At 39.2% G+C, this 20925-nt stretch overlaps 1 protein-coding gene across 1 annotated transcript in view; it reads left to right on the forward strand.

Moving 5' to 3' along the window:
* The window catches only part of PREP (prolyl endopeptidase), a 99176-nt gene that overhangs the window by 38462 nt on the left and 39789 nt on the right, over nucleotides 1-20925 (forward strand). Inside the window, exons 8-9 of the mRNA XM_027454772.3 lie at nucleotides 8221-8412; nucleotides 18640-18837. Coding sequence (XP_027310573.2) covers nucleotides 8221-8412; nucleotides 18640-18837 — 390 coding nt within the window. The remainder of the gene's footprint in view (nucleotides 1-8220; nucleotides 8413-18639; nucleotides 18838-20925) is intronic.

Genomic DNA, 20925 nt, shown 5'->3' on the forward strand with positions numbered 1-20925 from the left:
CAGATTTATACTTCTGGTGAGGTAGGACTGAGACATTAATCATGTGCCGATTGGCTCTCAGCAAGGCTTGCTGTGTGGTTTGGTCAAGATGAAAAGAGGAGGAAGGGGTGAGGCCAATGTTTGGTCCAGAGGCAGATTGCTTTCTTAGCTTTACTCAAACAACATGGGGCTGTGAGGCTTCAGCCTGACTGGGCACAACATTAATAAGTAGCACTCACAGTAAGGTTATTTTTTAGACTATGTATAATTCGTACAGTACAGAAGGCAAGGTATGAAAGAGGTCACCTTTGGTTCCTGTTTTTCTGTTGTTCTGTTTTGCTGCATGAGGACATAAGCTATAACTCTCAAAACAAAGCATATATATTCTCTCCTGTCCTTTGAGTAATCATCCAAATGGAAGTAAAGTAGAAGCCTTGAAACTGATGGAGAAATCTCTGCTCATAAAAGTGCTTGATTTCTTTCATCTGGGCTAGTATTTGATATATCTTGACATGTCTGAACTTTTTAACTCGGAGGAATAATGCATTATATTTTGATGAGTGAGTAGCCATCATCCACCGCATGAGTGGTACTGAGAGCCCTCTCAGTACAAACACAACAAAGTTGCATTGCTTTCAGGAACCCTTAATACCTCTTCTCCCTCACATGTTCCTAAGTGAAGTCTGGTCCCAAGAGATTGAGATGTTAATAGTCCAAGAGTCCAAGTTTCTTGGACTCTCTCTTACCTTTGGAGACTGGAATGACACAATTAAAGGCTTGTGACAGTGAAGAAGAAAGAGGGGAAAAAAATATTTAAAAACCACCACCGATCCTAAGGTCCTTTCTGTAGCTGCCTAGCTCTGAGTGAGAGCTTAAAAACAAGCATGATTCAAAATGCAATTACATTTTGATGTCCGAGTGAAGGGCTGCATGCTGTCATTCATTTTCCAGGATGTGTTGTGGTCATACCACCATGACGCAGTCATTTCCAGTTTGAACCGTAGTATGCACCATGAGATTATCTATCATAGGTTGAACATAATTTATGTATATTAATACTGTGACAAATACTGGAGTAAATGACTTGTTTTCAAAATCGCTTCTCATAGAGAGTACTTGAAATTTAGATGCCTCTAAATATATGTATTTTCAGGGTCTGAAAATTGTCTTAAAAACCTGATGGATCTGATTTGCTGGTATTCTGCAATGAAAATGTGCTTCTGCATGAAAACTCAGATACTTATACGGTGACTGCATCCTAAACCATGCTGGCTTTGTGCAGTTAAGCTGTTGGCTGGTATGAGTGGCTATAGTGAAAATTAAAAGATAAACTTCATCTGCTAGTCAACGTGATTATTTTTCCAAGCAACATATTCACTAGCACCATTTTTTGTTGGTTTGGTTTTTGTTCATATGTTGGACACCAGAAAAGGATAGTGGCTATATAAACTATCATCCTAAGCATCGTGTGGTTTTTGTCTTCACAGATGTCTTCTCTGGTGACAAATGACTTGAAATTTTATAATAGGGATGAAACTTCTTGTATTATTTTTAAAATAAATTCACCTTTCTTTGTCACTGACAGTAACAAGTTCAGAAATTGAGATAAGGGTGTTTTTTACATTAAAAACATCAGAAACAATACGGTGTTTTTCTTAAAAACCTGTGTGGTACATTACTGAATTAGTTAATCATTAGATATTCTCCATTAGATACATTTTATTCTGTGTACTCGGTAAATAGGAATAGCTAGCTACAGAATCACAGAATTACAGAATTGTTTAGGTTGGAAGAGACCTCAAGATTGAGTCTAACAACTGACCTAACACTAACAAGTCCTCCACTAAACCATATTGCTAAGTTCAACATCTAAACCTATTTTAAAGACTTCCAGGGATGGTGACTCCACCACTTCCCTGGGCAGCCCATTCCAGTGCCTAACAACCCTTTCAGTAAAGAAGTTCTTCCTAACATCCAACCTAAAACTCTCCTGGTGCAACTTAAGCCTATTCCCCCTCGTCCCATCACCAGGCACGTGGGAGAACAGGCCAACCCCCACCTCACTACAGCCTCCTTTAATGTACTTATAGAGAGTATAAGGTCGCCCCTGAGCCTCCTCTTCTCCAGGTTAAACAAGCCCAGCTCCTCGTAGGACTTGTTCTCCAGGCCCCTTACCAGCTTCATCGCCCTTCTCTGGACTCACTCGAGCACCTTGATGTCCTTCTTGTAACGAGGGGCCCAAAACTGAACACAGTACTCTGGGTACACACAAGCATAATCTGCCGTCCTCTTAGGTTTTATAGTTGACGGGTTGTGGTTATTTTAATTGTTTTCTTTCTGTAAGAAAGTTACTGGTAGAGCAAAGCCTGATGTCTCAGAACCACAATAGGGCTAGGGAGCTGACATTTCAGAGTATTTCTGAACAGAAGTCTCCAGCAGTTGGAAAGTACAAATCCAGTGAAGATGCATAGTTGATCCCAGCTGCTGATGTAAGAAGCAGGAAGCAGGAGATTGACATTGGTATGGTGGCTTGGGTTTTACAACAACAACAACAAAAAACGTTTATCTTTAGCCTTTAAAACAGAGCCTCCAACTTAGTTACAGGTCTAATTTCTAAACTGAAATAATTTTGATAGCATTCACCAGTTGTTTGGAATGCATTTTACCTTTCACCAACTCCTTTCAAAACTTGTTTGATTATTTCAACTAAGAATAAAATCTAAGAGTTGAAAAATCATGATCTTTCCTTGAGTAGAAGTTTGCCTACATAGTGCATATGTCGTAACGAAATTTGGCATAACTCATTCAGATAAAATGCCTATCCCTTCATTCCGAACCAAAGCTTGTGGTTCACCTGGTTCCCTAATCATTCATTCTCAGCACACTCCTGTTTCCAGAAAAACTATCCATCTTACAAAAAATGTAATTGACATAATGTGAGATGGATTATAATTTAATGGAAATTAGCATTTATATCTTTACCTGATAACTTTGACTGCTAGCGTACATGAAAAGGGCTGAATGAGAGGGATTTTTGTAATGTCAGATGAAAAACTACCATTAGCTGATCAGTAAACCTTGTCTCTGCAGCCAGCACAGTCAGGAGGTTATTTGCTGCAAATGGATTGTTTGGCCTTTCCATGAACCATGAAATACAGAAGGAATTATTGAGAACATTTGCTAACTGATGAACAGTGACTCTCAAGCTCTCTGTCTTTCTCAAAGAGGGTTGACAGCAGGCTCTCTGTGATCATTCTTGCTGTTATAATCACAGTTTGTTCAAATTAGTTTTTCCTTCCACTGTAGTTTTCATCGGTCAGCCACAAAACTGCTTCATCATACAGAGAGCCCTTAGCAGACCACTGAACGTTTTGCTGTATTCAGAGGCCTGCTGAGGACTGAATCTGTGCTGCTTACTGATATCACTTTCCTTTTGTTTTCATTGATCTGAAAATTTTGTTTAAAAATCCTGCCTGTACATTCTAGGTTGTTATCATTCAGCTCTGTAGGCTTATGACTTTCTGCAACGTGGCACATCTTTTACTGACCATCAACTAAAGGTTATAAATCCTGTTTCCCCCCCAGTTCCTACTGTGATGCAGTTACTCATCGTGGATAGCAGTCTGGTAAAATATGTATGCAAAAGCATCTATAGCTCTTCAGCAATGTGTTTTACTGGAAGGACTGGCAGAGAAAAGGATTAGGTTATAGCAGCAGTATACAAAGAACTATCAAGAGCTTCAGCCTTATGCTTTTTCCGTACGTAATAAATCTGTCTCCACTGCATGCTCATGTAGATTAAGATCTTGAGTCTTCAATGGATTTGGTGTTAAGGATAAGGGAGCCTGGACTACAAATGCCACTTCTCAATGGCTCTTCTCAAAGGCATGTTCTCAGAAGGTTGCTAATTAAAAGTGCAAATCTTTATCAAGAACTTGTTTTTTAGTTACAGTTTTTGATAAAAGTTGCTTTTGGAGGGCTTTTTAAACTCATAACTTACAGATGTGCTGTTCTTTCTGTTGCTTAACAGCTGTTTCTTCTGGGTTTAAGTCTGAAACAAGGATCTTTCTCCAGGCCTTGTCTTAGAGAAACTAAGTTCATCTCCCTGTTTCCTTAGCTTTATGCCCTTCAGTAAGGCATATGCTGCTTTGGCTACTGCTGCATGTTCATTGATATCTTCATTGACTTTCTCATGTCCCTTGGAAATCAGTACATGTGACTTTGTGCTGCAACAAGTGACTTGGGAGGCTTTGTTTCCCATCTCTTCTGGTGTAGTCATCTTCGTTCTTCTTCCAGCAATAGTTATAATGTGGGTCCTCCATGGCCAAGCACGGCATGCAAAACTGCTTTTCTGGTTACCTCTGATCACTGGAACATCCCCTTCTGATGGTGCTTTGGATAACAGCCATCAGCCCTGCTTGTTCAGCTCCTGTAGCAGTGTGCTCTGTTATTACCTGTGGATAGTGAATATGCTGTAAGGAAATGAGTGCTGCCTAAGGTCTGCAGTACAAATTTGGCCACACCTTTGAGTGTTTGACCAGTTGCTGCAGAACCATCCTGAATTCAAGCCAGGTAAAAGCTGCATGCAGATGCTTTCCATAGTCACATGTAATCAGTCACATGTGTAAACAAAATACACTAAAAAAATAAAAGAAGAGTTGCACTTAATTTGCTTGCACTGAGTTTAAATCAGGAATGCATGTCTCCCTATCTAGGCAGACCTGTAGACTTATTCCTGACAATAACAAAAAAAAAATCTTTGACAAGGAAAGCTTCACTCTTTAAGTTATGTTCATTCAAACAGACTCACCTCCTGGTGCAGCATCCTGTCTTCAATAACAATGTATTTTGCCTGATCCCCTGGGTGCTTTGGGTACTGGAGAGAGCAGTTTGAGACAGAGCCAGTCTAAGCAGTTGCTGCCCTGAAAGAGAGATGTCCCATCTGTCTTCACATGCACAGGCATTACCTGCTGCTGTCCCCTCCATTCAAGTCAATCAGCATCTTCTGTCTCATCCTATGAGCGGGTGATTGCATTTGCTAATCTGTCAGGAAAAAAAAACTGTCTCCTGTAGAACAGAAAAATTAATTTTCTTCTAGGTTAACTAATTTAATGAGCTTTACTATTCACTCAGGCAAACGCCAAACCAAGCGTGAAAGTGGAGACATGCTGATGGAGGAGGAGGGCGAAATGGGCAGGGGCAGCATTCTGCAGTCAAGCTTATCTTATCGCTCATTGGTAATGAAAAATGTTTGTGATCCTCTGCTTCTGTTGCTGCCTCATGCATATTGGCTGCCTTGTAAATGCTTGTGCTTCTCTGCTCTAGCAGTGAGCTGGTGCAGGCAATGAAATAAAACTTTATTTTGTAGCACAGGTGGTTTTGGTCACTTTAACGATTTGAAGCAACTCCCTACTAGCGCAGATGAGTGAACAGCAGTGGGGTGAAGGACAGCTCCTCTCAGGTACTGAAGAGATGCTAGATGAACTCAGCTGCATGGTCGGGTTGCTCCCCATGGTGTGGTGCCGTGCTGCAAACCATGCGGCTACAGCTGCCCCCTCCCTCGTGCTGGCATTGGTGAGATCTGGGGATCAGCAGCCAGGAGGAGCTCAGCCACCTAATAATTGTTCCCCCACCCCAAGTCATTTTTCAGCCCAGTAAACTCCCCATGCTGGTCAGCAAGCTGTTAATCCTAGCTCAGAGGAGAGCAAGACAGAGCACTCCCAGGCAATCCTAGGACATGCATTTCAGTTGTATGCCACATCTGGATCAGCTGCAGCCAGCCATAAGGATACACTTCTATGGCTGACACATCTGAATGCAAAGGGTTTCTTCCTCTCACTGAGAAAGTACAAGAAGTACTAACCTGTACAGTAGCCAAAGTACTGGATGTAACTTTCCCTTTCAGCTTCTTGTAGTTGCCCTGTTACTGGCTCTTAACTCAGAGCAGATACTGATGTAATTAACCACTTCAGTCAGACAATGGTTTAGAGGTAATTCATCTGCAGTATTTGTCTTCCAAGGACTATATAACATCCACTTTAACAAGATGAATGCTCTTGATTTTTGTAATAACATTTTAGTGTCTCCCTGTAGAGTATCAACCCTCTCGCCGTGTGCTGACTGTTCACTTGGGAGTGGATGAATGAGTTGCAAGGCAGCGATGTAAATCGCTAATGTAACAGTGTTGTCCTTTTTCTCTATGGGATATAATTTTTGTTGTGACTGTGCAGACTGCAGCTACTCTGTGTATTTACCATAAGAAAATGATTTTTTTCAACGGTCTTGGGATTCCTTTTTATGAAGGTTTGTTCTTCCTTAGTAGAATGGTTTCATTCTGTCGGAGACTAAAATATAATAATATTTTTATAGTGTTACTCTGCAATTAACTTTTTATTTACCAAAACACTTGTGCATTGATTTGAGATCTTTGAACAGTTTTGCAGGTGTACATCAGACTTGGATATAGTCTGGATATTCTGTTTCATGGGCATCAAAGCACATATTTTCTATGGAACTTGAGGGACTTTCTTTAGCAGGATTTTTCTTCAGCATGAAATCTCTCGAGAAAAATGAAGCTTTGGACCTCAGTGAAAAATCAAAATTTCACATGAAATTGGTCCACTCGTCCAGAATACTACGTTGACAGGATTATCTGGAAAGTTTGTATTGCAGTAGTATTACAAAGGAGAATTTAATTGGCTAATTCCTTAGTTTACATGAAGAGGCAGGGAAATTTTCCTTAAACTGAAACAGCAATTAAGAGATCTGAACTTCATGAATGTACTAGACCTTATTGCATTTAATGAGTATAAAATGCCATCTCACTCCTTCCTCAATTATTCCTTAGAGCAGTTATAGCTCAGCTATGATCTAATTCTATTTTTTTGCTCATTTGTTAATATTATAAAGTAATCATGTTGTTTTATGGAAGCAAACATTATATTGTGGACTTTAAACAACAGGTTTATGCACAGTTTGTTTGTTTCGACTTAAAAAGCAAGGACCCAACCTTTAGCTTTAGGGGTGAGGCAGGGAGTGGGCAACTGTTTTCAGATGGTAAGGCTTCAGTTTCTCTCATCAGTAAGGACTGGCTTGTTTGTTTGTTTGTTTTGCGTAGCTAATGCACAGTTTTTATGATAATACATTTGGCTGATGGCTTGCGTTGTAGCTATAGCAGGCATATTAAATACCTGATATAGCCTTGCTTCTTTTTCTTTCTGCTACCCTCTAAACCTATTTCAAAACAGTAAAATGTGAATAAATAGTGTAGTCTTTCACTCCTAACTCTTGGTTTTGTCAATACTAAGACTGTGAAAGAGAGTACAAATAAGCTGAAGCAATTCATATTTAAGCAGTATACATGTATATTAGTGGGTATGATACTCTAGAAGGTTGATAAGGGAAAATGCAATATCATTCTCGACAAACCTGCAATTTAACAGTTTAGCTAACTGTGTGTTGTCCTTCTTGGTGGTGGTGACAAGCATTTGTAGAATAACATTCCAGAAACATCATCTCTGAATTGACAGAGAAAGGCTTTATTCTTAAATTTATTATACTCAATTCAATTATCGTCATTTCTATTCTGTGGAAAATTCTGTGCTTTAAGGGAAGATGGAAAACTTTGTGCTTCAAGAAAAAATAACTTTTCAGAAAGAAAACAAAGAACTTCTTTTATGGTTAAGTACTATTTAAAAATAAAAAAAGCTATTTAGTAGAATCAAGCTTGAAAGCTTATTGCAGAGTTCTTTGGCTCAGCCGTAACTCTCAATTCCAAGAAATCCATGTAAGTGGGGGCTGGTGAGCTCTGTTGCCAAGACCCTCATGCACTCAGCATTGTTGTCTCCAGGGCAGACAGTGTGGTAGAAGTGTCTGCACAGTGAATATCTGAGCTTTCCAGCAGCCCCATAAGAAAGCTGATGAAAAGTCAGTCATGGTTCTGTCAGTACTATGCATGAGTTTAACTAGAAATTCCTCAAAACCGATGTGTTAACATGTCCATGATCTGGCATTTTTCCTCTGCAACCTATTAAACTGGCCAATTCTTCATAAGCAATTCTTCATAAGCTTTAGTATATATTCAGCCTTTCTCATAGCTGTACCCCTTCTGGTCAGTGCTCTTGCTGGAGAAAGAGCCTACAGCAAATGTTGGGAAGACTTTGCTCTCAGGTGTTAAAAAGATAAAATAAAAATCTTCATTTCAGGAGGTGAAGAATTTGTTCCATGTGTTTGATCTTGCAGGAATTCTTCACTGGGTGAAGCTGATAGATAACTTCGAGGCTGAGTATGAGTATGTCACCAATGAAGGAACAGTTTTCACCTTCAAGACAAATCGTCATTCTCCAAATTACCGGTTAATCAACATTGACTTCAGTGACCCAGAGGAATCCAAATGGAAAGTTCTTATCCCTGAACATGAAAGAGATGTTCTAGGTAAGAGTTTATGTCAAGTAAGACTCTTCAAACTAATTCAGTCATTAGTCTCTTGAATGATCTTGTACAGACCTTGTTACTTTTTTATTGTGTTTAAATTTTGTTTAGGATTTGACATGTTTGCTTGCAATTAAGGCTTGCCTGAGACATGAGAGATCCAAATTCTGTTTCTTGCTCTCTAACATCCTGTGTGGCCATAATGAAGTCACTTCATCTGTCCTTGTGTTTGTAGGAAATGAGGGAAAAGTATTTTCCTGCTTTGTGTCAATGTAGTAAATGTTTACTAGACAGCCGAGAATTACAGCAAGGGGTGCTTCGTAGTCAGAAAGAAGGAAAACAGCAAGCCTAGAAGTGTAGCACATTGAACAGAACTGGTCAGAAACAGGTTTTTCTGTTGTTCCTAGGATAAGAGGAGTAGGCACCACTAGAAAAAAGCCTTAGGAAAGTCAAAGTGCATGGAATTTTCTGAGTGTAAAAACAAGTTCAAAACATTCAAAACGTAAAAGATTTTGATAAAGGATGTATTATGATAAATGTTCTGAAAGAAGTTTCAGCATTAGGGTTTTTCTTAATCTCATCATTTGGGGGAAAATTATATTAAAACTTAGTACTTGAATTAGTTTCAGATAATACAGAAAAATCTCCCTTGAGCTATTTTTTTTAACAAATGCTTTGTGTACATTTATGTAGTCTATTCTCCAGACAGTGCAAGATATAACTATGATTTATCTGAGTAGCATAATTACAGCTATGCAAAAAGACTCAGCGTTTATTTTTTATTAATCCTTCTTTATACAGCTCCACTCATTCATTGTCTGTTACTTCTCCAGTGAAGAGCTGTTTTTTAGAATGAGCAGAATCCTCTGTGTATATGATTGATAAGTGTGTATGCAGTAACTTCTGTCTTTTCTCACTAAGACAAATCTATTTGGCTACTATTTCAAATTCCTCTCAAGATCTTTCCAGGACCTCTAAAAATAATCTCATTTTCTGCAATGTGTCCTCTGATTTCTGCCACAGACTAGGCAGGCTGCATCTCCAGTATGATATAAATGGAGACTAAAGCTATTATAACACAATGTTTGGTGGGTTCTTCAGATGATCAAAAGCTGTCTGGCTAGCCCCTGTGCCATGTGTCTCATATAACAGATATGTGAGGGAAAACGAGGCACCTATAGAGCACGTCCTACTCTACTCTGCACTGGGGCAGCCTCACCTCGAGTACTGAGTGCAGTTTGGGGCGCCACAGTATAAGGAGGATATAAAAACTATTGGAGTGCATCCAGAGGAGGGTAACAAAGATGGTGAAGGGTCTAAAGAGCAAGACATACGAGGAGTGGCTGAGGTGCCTTGGTGTGCTTAGCCCAGAGCAGAGCAGGCTGAGGGGAGGCCTCATGGCAGCCTGCAGCTCCCTCACGAGGGGAGCGGAGGGGCAGGCGCTGAGCTCTGCTCTCTGGGGACAGCGACAGGACCCGAGGGAACAGCATGGAGCTGGGACAGGGGAGGGTCAGGCTGGGGGTTAGGGAAAGGGTCTGCGCCCAGAGGTGGTCGGGCACTGGGAAAGGCTCCCCAGGGCAGTGGGCACAGCACCGAGCCTGATGGAGTTCAAGAAGTGTTTGAACAACGGTCTCTTACAAATGGTCTGGTTTTTGGGTGGTCCTGTGTGGAGCCAGGGGCTTGGACTCAATGATCCTCGTGGGTCCCTTCCAACTCTGGATATTCTGTTATTCTATTCTACATCCAGAACTGTAGTGATGTTGCAAACAGCTGGGGTTTTGAGTGCAGCCAACTTTTTGCTAAACACAAAAGTAGCAAACAGAACTTAATGAAAAACAAATCTTCTTAAGATTGTGAACTCTTTGAATCAGGAACAATCTGGATTTTAAATGAAGTACCTTTGAAGCCGTAGGCAGATCATAAAGAATAAGTAAAAGCAAAAAATTACTTTCAAGTCTAGTTTCTGATTGCATGCAAATTTGCTGACAGTCCATAAAGCCATTTTTAGGTTTATACAGCGATTTATAAAAAGGGACAAAGTTGAAGAATTGACTTGGGGATGGCACTTCCAAATAAAATAGGAAAGAAATGTGATTGGCATGAAATGTTTACTGGGTATGGATTTACCTGAGATGTGGTCTAGGCAGCCTAGGAGCACTAAGCAGTGGTTATATAGGCACTAGCTATGTGTTCCTTCCTAGAAACATATCTGTTCTTAACTACAGTGTGATATTTAGCTCAAACTCCATTTTGTTTTCATTCTAACGACAAAGTTCGTGTTTGTGCACATATGTATGTATATGTACAGAATGTATGCAACGCTCCTCTAATGGATTATATGTGGCAGTCTTGACTTGTATAAACATAACAAGTGCTGCAGTTAGAGAATCAAAAGTTCAGATAAATGGATTTGCTGAGGGCACTGGCCTTCAGACTATAAACACAACGGTCATTCAGTTCTTACATACTTGAAGGCAAATATAATCTGTCACATGAAAACGTCCCAGTGACTTTCAGGAGTCCATTATGTTATCATCAGGTTTCTACTGTATTTGAATTTGGAGCCAGAGTAGGCAGTCATATGCACGTGTTTCTCCTCAGCGTTTTGGGGTGGCACATAAAGGAGTTGTGTTAAATGAGCAAATGAAAACATCTTTATAGGAAGGTGCATTATAAGTAAATCTCAGAGTTAATGCTACAGTAAACTTGATCTGTTTGCTTGCTTTTTTGTGGCTCACAGTTGCAAATCAATGTTGTATTCTCTGCTCCAAGGTAAGGGAGTTTTATCATTTTCAAGAGGTTATCGCCTGAATAAATTAGAACACACAAAAACCACCAACAACAACAAAAAATGTGCGTTCACACTCAAAGTCAACAAGCAAACCAGTCTCTGTCATTTTGTTTTAATCTTTCCAAGATTTGGTTTGGAAAGACATAATTATAGCAGAAGGCAGTTAATAATTCAAAGCCTTGCAGTCAAGGGAATTTGATTTTGTGTGATCCAGAGATGACTGTAATGAAGATCCTTCTGCAAAAGCTAGGACAGCAGTGATTCAAAGGGTGATTCAAATGCTTCTTGTCCAGTTTTCCATATGTGGGGATGATTGTTTACCCAAATGTCCTTAGCTGTATTAGAATTTCATTCTAAACGTTGTAGTCAGTGATCTTATAGGTTACAAATGTATCTTTGTACTTTTACTGGAATATATAGTTACTCTGCTCAAAGCCTCCTATTCTAGCATGATCTTCGTTTCTGTATGTTAACGGATTCAGTTTCAGAAAAGCAGCACCATGCACGTACAGAAATAAATTCTATTTATGATTAATAAATTAGGAACTATGAGTGATAAAACTCTTCTAGTTTACATTAATGGTGAAAATAAATTCCACAAAGTGTTAAAATGCATTCTTAGGGAACATGCTATAGCTAATGTGATTTAACCAATAAATAAATATACTTGCTTGCGAGACCATGTGAATGTTGTTTGGTTTCATCAACATGTTCTTCTAAATATATATATGTATTTATATTGACTTTGACAGTTTTGTTTTTAGGACTGTTTAGAAATGAGGTAATTTGGGAAATACAGGGAGGGGGAAACATTTTCCTACAATGAGACTGATCATACATCTCATTTTACAACTCTCAGCAGGGACTTCACACAGAGTAGAAGTAAATTTAGATCTCTACTCTGAGAGTTGAGGGGAAGAAATAAATGATATCTATTTTAAAATGAAATTTAAAGAAGAGCCTGAGGACATCTTGGCTCATTTTCCCCCCACCTTTGGAGATTGTTTATAAAGTGTTTTAATTTTCAAGGAGTCTAAAATTGACCCATAGGTGAAGTTCATGTCTAATGTTGAGCTAGTGGTTTAAATGACCACAGAGCTGCAGCTGGGTGTGCTCGATTAGTTAAAAAGCAGCTATCAAACTGTGAATGCACCATGATCGTTATGGGCACTTGGACCCTGGTCCTCACGTATTGGATAAACCTGTGGTCTTTAGAAAGTTTTTTTTTTTGAGAGTGAGATGATCACCTCAAAAGTTCCCAGTACCCGTGGAGCAGGGCATCTTGAAAGTAGTAGTAACGTGCAGCTTTATCCAATTATATCCATGTATATATGTAGCTGTGATAATTAAAATTACAGTAGATCCTCCTGAGTAAGGAGTGCTAAGAAATACTAAGTATTCTGGAATGTGTCATAGATCAGGTAAGTGACCTCATTCGTTTCCTTGAATCTCAGCCATTTAACAAGCATAGGCAGAGCTAGCAGTACTCCTGTACCTTGCAGATATCTGCATACCTAAAACATAGTCCATGCAGGATGCTTCCTTCTATTGTGGTTTAACTCCAGCAGGCTGCTCGGCCCCACACAGCCACTCACTCACTACCCTGGGATGGGACGGGGGAAATAACTGGAGAGGTAAGAGTGCCAGATCTCATGGGCTGAAACCAAGACAGCTCACTAGGCAAAGCAAATGCCACACACAAATGCAGCAGAACAAGGAATCCACTCGCTGCTTCCCATCAGCAGACAGGGGCTCAGCCACCTCCAGGAGAAGACCACCTTGGGAAGACAAACGCCATCACCCCAACATCCCCCCTGCCTCCTCCTTTCCCCCAGCTGCTGTCGCTGAGCACAGCACCACACGGTGTGGGACATGCCTTTGGGCAGCCTGGGCCAGCTGTCCTGGCTGTGTCCCCTCCCAGCTCCTGGGGCACCCCCAGCCTCCTTGCTGGCCGGGCAGCACCAGGAGCAGGAGAGGCCTCGGCTCAGTGCGAGCACTGCTCTGCAGTGACTGGAACATCCCTGTTTTACCACCTCTATTGTAATCACAAATCCAAAGCACGGCATTGTGCACAACAGGCAGTCTTTCAGATTATATTTGATTCTTCTGCATATAGGTTTTGCTGGACGATGGTGAACACCCAGAATCATCAAATGTATTTAGAGATAACTGTCGTTTGGTGCTGTAGCAAAATCAGGAGAGAAAGTCTGAACCAAATAGTCACAAAATTGCTAACTAATCCTGAATGACAAAGACGTGTATAGGTGTGAGCAGTCCCTTGTGTTTATCTGTGTTGGGAGACTTGTGCATTCCATTACCCTGTGTAGTCTCCTAAAATACCCCTATTCCACACTGGGGATTTTTGTGTTCAAACTAAAGCAAATGAAGGTTTGCATGGGTATTCTGAGGAGCACGTATGTGAACTTCCATCTTAGGGCCTTGAGGAAGTACACTGTGGGGACAGCTTGCACAGAGGTATGGCAGAGAGGAAGAAATCTGCTGCAGTGCAAAGGACCAGATTGATAAGATTCTACTGTGAAATGTGTTTTTTGTGTGTGTGTGTTTTATTTTTTTAATTAAAAAAAAAATGGGTTAGCTCCCATGTTTCCTAGCAACTAAAACTACCCTCTAAGATCTGGCCAGGCTAGATACGATCCCTCAGTCACTATGGGACATGAGGAGAGGATGAAGTCCAGATGCGTGTCCCACTGAGAGTTTTATTCTGCTCCTCTGCTAGGGCCTTTGTGGCTCTGATTAACTCAGTTTAGCATGGAAAAACCTCAATCAGTCACAGATGACTGAAGTCTGCCAGTTACTTGAAGAAGCTTTCGAAAGAGCTTCAGAAGAGCTGTGCCTTCCTACTCCTTCTTGTTTGTCTCATACTGAGAGAAGGTGGAGTATAAAATCCTTGGTGTATTAAAGTTTGTTGGAGCCTTGTCCTTAACTTAAACGTGGTGGGCAGAGGATGGTGTCTCAGAGAAAAGACATATGCTATGAGGGCTCATGAACTTTTACTCACAGGTTTCGGAATGATTCATGCTTTATTCTGCAAATTGCTAATACTTTACTTTCAAGTCTGCCCGTAGATAACCTTCAATGATGGTTATGGGTCATATTATGGGAGATCAACATCAACGTGCATACCTGTTGATCTGCGAACTTATGGTTGCTGTCTGTGATGATCAAAGAAACCAAAAATGGCCTTGCAGGTCTATTTTCCAGCTAAAGCTTCGGAAGTCCATTCAAATGTGTTCTTATTTATTAAGTGGATGCATAAGCATATTGTACCGAAACTAACTTAACTGTTTCTTCTTATGACTACATAGTTCTAGCCTGGCATATCCTCTACCATCAACATTTCAACCTGCATCTGTCAAAACACGTTTGTACACTGGGACACTTAACATGCTGTAGCTACTGCTGCAGAAATGAAGGTCAGAACTGGTATAAGTAATTAAGGTTAGTGGCACAGAGTGCTCAACGTATCTGTGAGAATTCAACATTTTTTTCCTAAAACTATTTCATAACTTTTTAATACGCATGGCACTAGTTTGGCTCTCACAGTGTTTCTGTGAAAGCTGCCAAAGTAAACTAGATTTTGGAAGGTATTAGTGTATAGGTTTCTGAAAGGTTGAACCTAGACCACTTCTATTAAAGAGAGATGGTTGAGCTCAAAGCATTGACAATCAATTTTGCTAGCCCAGATTTAGCAATTGAAGAATTTTGTGGAACATAATGTAGCCATCAAGGTGGACATCATCTTCTGAAAGAACTGGGTGGTACCAACGATAATCCTTTACACTTGCTTTTAGCACTGACCAGTGCTTCCAAATGTGTCCATCCATCTCTGGTGCCAAAGCCAAGAGGGTCAGGTTGGAAAAGGCAACCTTCTGCATGGTTGTTTCTTACTAAAATAAATCCCTTGCCTGATGTGGATTGTAGGTATGCTGGAGAACAATTAATGAGTTTAGGTGTACCCGAGCTTGAAAAAAAATGTGAGAACAACCAATCTGTCCATTAGTATTAACTGAAAATAAACTGACCCTATGTGTTGGAGAGTTTTCAGATGGTAAACGTATTAAAAAAAAAAAATCCTGTGAGTATGTAGACAAATTGCTCAGTAAGCAATTCACAGTGTCCGGGAACAGGGTAGGCAATATAGTTGAGTGAAGTGCATCCTAAAGGTGTTTATTTTTGCCCATTGTCTGTAAAGGGAGCCTACAGCAACGATGTCAGTCTTAACTTCTAGACATGTGAAGCTGCATGCACGCAATCTTAAAAGCTTCAAGAAAGTGCAGAGGCATGCAGGATGCTTTTCTCAGAGCATGAGCAAAACTGGGGAGGCTAACTAGCAGACTACCCTTGACTAACTCAAGGGTATTTGCAGTTCTCAGTGCTGATCATGGGAGTAACAGACTCAGCTTGCAGTCAGAAATAGCACTTGTTAATAATTTAGCATTGTTTTTGCTTGTTATGTATATAAATGTTGGTTCTTAAGGTGTCTTATTTTCTTCCACTCTTGTCTGCCTCAGTTGTTTTATGTTTTGATTTACATATTTCAACATTCCTTACTATAAGTTTTGGAGGCAGTTAGCAAGGCACCAAACCAGTTCTAACACAGGGATGCCAAAGAAGCTGTGTTCCAAAATCTCCTAGACAATTTAAAAAACATTTCCCATTGTCTTCTCATCTGCTATTTTCACCATGCTGAAGGCATCCAATTTGTAAATAAAAGGGGTGGTGATTAAGGTAATATTGCTGCTTCCTAGGCAAGTTCCATAGCAGAAATCCTCGTGTAGGCCAGCAGCCTTACCCCTGAGCAAGTGAATCGTTTTTAAGAAAAAAAGTAATACCTCATGTACTTCAGCTTAATGAAAACATCCACTAAACTGCAATGCTTTGTTAAGTAATCAGTGAGGAATTAAGGTTCATCACAATTTAATTTTAAAATAAAGACTGCCCAAAGGGTTTTTTTGCTGAATCAGAGCTACATATTATATACATTTGAGGCAGATCTGACAGTATCTCAATCCTTTTTGTGAAACTTTATCAGGAGATTTCCAGTGTAAAACTGGACATTTTAGCCACAGATGTTCCTGTTAGTACTAAAAATTTCACAAGAGCAGATTCTGACTGCACGATGTTACTGTAGGGATGTTATTTTTTTAATTCAGCTTTTTATTAATAAACCAGTTATACATGTGACTGTTGGCAGATTTGTGCGACGACAACGTAATGAATATTTGAAATGACTGCATATTCTCCTTGTGTGTTAAGCCAGGAATGGTTCTATATTTCAAAATCTGTAATTGGATATAACAAAGTTATGAAGTTTATTCTCTTCTCCAGTCTCACTTAAGAGGTTTAAGTCACTCCAGAGCAAAAATTACACAGCAATTAAATTTATAGACTATCTTACATTGTGCTGTATTGTATTATTTCAGGTCATGGCTTCATGGCTGAAATTTCAATTAGTGTTGTACTCTGGGGCTTTGGCTCAAAAAATTACAGATTTAGGCTACAAGCTCATGAGGGAGTTGAAAGCCTAGGAAAAAAAAAAAAAGTAATTTCATTGGTAGTCTTTTGGGAGTATTGTTTTTCACAAATTCGTATGGCTAGAAAGTCAGAATAGTTAAATTTTGCTGGTTCTTCAGGAACGAGCTGAGAGGAAAGCAGACTCCCTGGACCTATTAGGATTTGAAGGTCTTCAAACTCTTGGGGATCATGACAGACCTGAACTGTATACAAAAGCAGAGACTGTTGAAGATGCTGTGCTTTGCAGAGTAATGAGTTTTGACCTACAATTCAGAAAGAGCTTGTTATCCTTGAAGGAAAGGGCACAGGATATGTCTTTGAACTTTGTTCTGAAACCTGAATGCTCCAAGATGCTTTTAATAAGGCTGTGGTCAGTACAACTCTGTGAACTCAAATCACTGGGTTCTATAAGGCTTTGAGAAAAATTGAAAGAACTGTTAAATGTGAATAATATAGTGTAAGACAGAAAATGAGTCAATTTTTTCTTGCTTCCATTTTATTTTGTCTTTTCTTCCTGTGTTGGTATTTTGAAGTCCCCACCTTGCAGTGATACTTTGACACTGCGGTGTGGTCCAGTCAGTCCTGTCTCATTTTTCTTGCTTGTTTGAGTCCATCTTTTTTGGTTTTGCTTCCAGTAGATAAGAATTCTAATGCTGCTACCCTGTCTATGATTTGGGTCTCTGGTCACACTTATCAAGGCAAAAGTAGCATATATGTAGTTGGAAGAAGGCAATGACTACAAACAAACAAAAAGTCCCTCCTTCCATCCTTATTTGTTCATGACTTTTAGCCTTATTTGTATTTGATTTTCCAAAGTAGAATTAAAAAAAAAAAAAAAAAAAAAAGGCATTCAATGAAAAAGTTCCCGTTTCTATGGTTGTTTTTTTGTTTTTTTTTTCCTGTAATTCTTCTGGGGGAAAAATCAGCACATGAAAAGTTAGGTGCAGCAGCAGCTCTCATTCCTGCACAGCTGCACACCTGAGGTCCACAGCTCTGCAGGGGCTTGGGGCTGTCAGGAGAGGCATAAAGGAAAGGAAGTTCTGCAGTGCCATTTGGTCCTGGGTCTGTATGCCAGGCTGAGGCATACAGATACACTCTATCCTGTCTCTCCAACTATAGAGTCTCAAAAACGCTGTTTAAAAATATGAATTTCTTGAATAAGCAGGTGGTAGTTTGGTGTTCTGATTTAGTTGTTTTGTTTGTTTGTTTGTTTGTTTTTGGGGGGAGGAGGGTCATTATTTTGTTTGCTTTTAGAAAATGGCATGTTTGAGAACTTCACAGGGCTCAGAACAGCCCTTTTCGTATACTGAGTAAAGCTTGATTACAATAATAGTCTTCTGAATACTGACAGTAAAACCAGGATGAATGGTAACTTCTAGGCTATATACTTATTGTGCAATACAGGATAACATGTCTCTCTTTCACTATTAATTTAGCGTAAGCCTAGATCATACTGATTTGAATTCTGTCAGCAATACCTATGGAAATACATGAAAACTAAAACAATTTTTGGTGGCCATTTTGTTTGGTCTTTTTTTCATTAAAATATGTGATGTTTAAGAACAATACTGATGCATAAACTCAAAATGCAGAAAACTCTGGGTTAAACAATTCTTTTTATCTGTGTGTGCATAAATGTAAATCTACATGGTTAGTGCATGTCCAAAGGATGTCAGCTTTTACGTTTGGATTCATTTTTTTGGTTTCAGAAAGCAGGTGACTTTAAAGGATTTAAGAGTTAAATTTGGTCAATGTCAGAAGGGTTGGTGCTTTTTTTTTTAAGGTATGCTAAAGAATTTGAGTCAGCTCTTAACCTGATTTGTTTTCTTTTGTGCAATTTATCTGTATTTATTATGTCTTTGTTTTTCTTTTTGACTGTTTTTGACTTTTTCTTTTCTGTGCAGAATGGGTTGCCTGCGTGAGGTCCAACTTCCTGGTTTTGTGCTATCTGCATGATGTGAAGAATGTGCTGCAACTTCATGATCTAGCTACTGGTGCACATCTCAAGACTTTCCCACTAGAGGTTGGCAGTATTGTGGGATATAGCGGTCAAAAGAAGGATAGTGAAATATTCTATCAGTTTACTTCCTTTTTATCTCCAGGTAAGATGTTTTTTTCTCTTGTGTATTGTTCCTTTTCCTGGGGATCTGCTTTCTGTTGTTTAGTATGTATTAGGTACATCTAAGATGCAGATAAAATTGCTTTCTCTCACCCTATGGGCAACCATAGCATGTACCAGTGGAGAAGTCCATGATCTATATAATAATGTGCCTGCTAACGTGTGAGATCTGTATTCAGAAACTACAAAAGACTGACTTGTGCTAGAGATGAAGTTCTAGCATTTGCATTGCTTCATACAGTAAAATCAAAGTCTACAAATGGTGTTGCAGTGTATGGTTAGTGTGACTGCTGCCACAGAAGCACTCCTCACCTGAAAAAGCAAGTTAATTGTGCAGACAGTGAATCCTTTTTGAAGCTATTTCATGTCCCAAACCAAAGGTTCCTCTTTCTTCTTCCAGAAAATATATGTTAAATTGAACAACAGCTTTAGTTGAATCTAAGGAAACTTACAAACTTCCCAATTTTGTCTATATCCTTGTTTCTTCTACTTGTTCTTCTACTCGTTTAAGCTCCCACTCGCTTTAAGGATGGCAATTTGGGTTGCATCTTAGTAATAGAAATGAGCAACCGACTGGAAAGGATTTTTTCTAAAAACAATTTTCAGGCATATTTCTCACTATTTCATAGCTCATGTTTTCAGAGATTCTCATGTGATTTCTTATCATTTAAAGAGAAAAATGAGGGTGTAAAGAGGTCAAAGCAAAACTAATTAAAAGCTTAGAGTCTTCAAAATAGCATAATATAAAATATCTAGATAGGTATTGTTTTGTTGAGGTTAATACAAGTATTCTAATTACAGACAGGGAAGGAGGAGAATTGAAGTCCATTGCAAATAGGAATATATCCTGAAGGCTGTCTTCATAAAGCTAGCATTGACCTGTATTGAGAGTTTCCCTCATCGAAGTGGTATTCATTCCCTTAGCATTACATTTCATTTTTCCAGAGTGACATCATTCTGCTCACTGAGTATAGAAATCTGTAGGTTTGGCATGACTGTAATGTTTGACCTGAGTACAGAGCAAAGCATGAAATGTGGTAGTCTCAGTTGCAAGATGGAATCACCTTTAGATCTCTTGCACCATCCATATTCAGAATCCAGTAGTTACCATACAATGCTGGAATTGAAATTAAAAGTTACATTAGAGATAACTAAAATAAAGTTATCTTGTGATGTTCCTTGTACTGTGTTTAACAATAACAGTGAAAAAATACTTTATCTTCTAAGAGCAGTATTGATTGTGTACTGTTCAGGAAAGCCACGTTACCAAGTGGTGTTTATTCCCAGCAGAGAAGTCCTTCTATTGCTGCAGTCAGACATAAATGACTTGAAGAAAAAAGGCCAGTATCCCTAGTGTAATGCTTTGAACTTTAAAAGGGCCATCTTCAGAGCAAACATGGGGATTTAATGCTGGGATTCCCAGTCATGTAATGATGTCACTGCATTAACAAGAAATACAAAACTAAACCCCATGTGCTGTGTTATTTTGGAATCTGCTTGGGCTTTCTGAGTGATCTCTTACTTTGAACCTAATATACATTCTTAACAGTAACAGTCAGGTAAACAAGATAGTAAAGCTTCATAGCAATGCTCACTTGGAATAACTTATACTGATAAGTTATTTTGAAATCCAGCCTTCATAATTTTTAAAAGAACCTAAATGTTGTTGTACAAATTCTGTGGTTTGACAAAAGACTAAGGTGAGTGTCTCATAATGACTTTTGAGTATTAATTTCAGTTTTCAGGTTTGGAGGTAATGCATCAGATGATTCATTTGACGTAAGAAATACTTCACGTAAGATCAGAGAGCGTGTATCATGTCACTTTTAATTAAGACACTAGGACAGTTATGATTGTTGTCTCAGAAGTGTGTTTTCTGGAAAAAAGAAGATGCCTTGATCTTTTATGGAATCTGTTTTGTAAAAGATTTCAAGAGAAAAACAGCTTTATTTTTTTCCTTTTTCTCTTCAACTTGATGTGAAGAAAGAATTGGGAAACTTTTCTAGTTCTCATAAATTAATACCAGCATTAATGACAAAGCACTGGGTTAATACCTGTTTTTTGCCAAAAT

Source organism: Anas platyrhynchos, chromosome 3, assembly GCF_047663525.1.
Source record: "Anas platyrhynchos isolate ZD024472 breed Pekin duck chromosome 3, IASCAAS_PekinDuck_T2T, whole genome shotgun sequence".
In the NCBI taxonomy this organism is placed as follows: domain Eukaryota; kingdom Metazoa; phylum Chordata; class Aves; order Anseriformes; family Anatidae; genus Anas; species Anas platyrhynchos.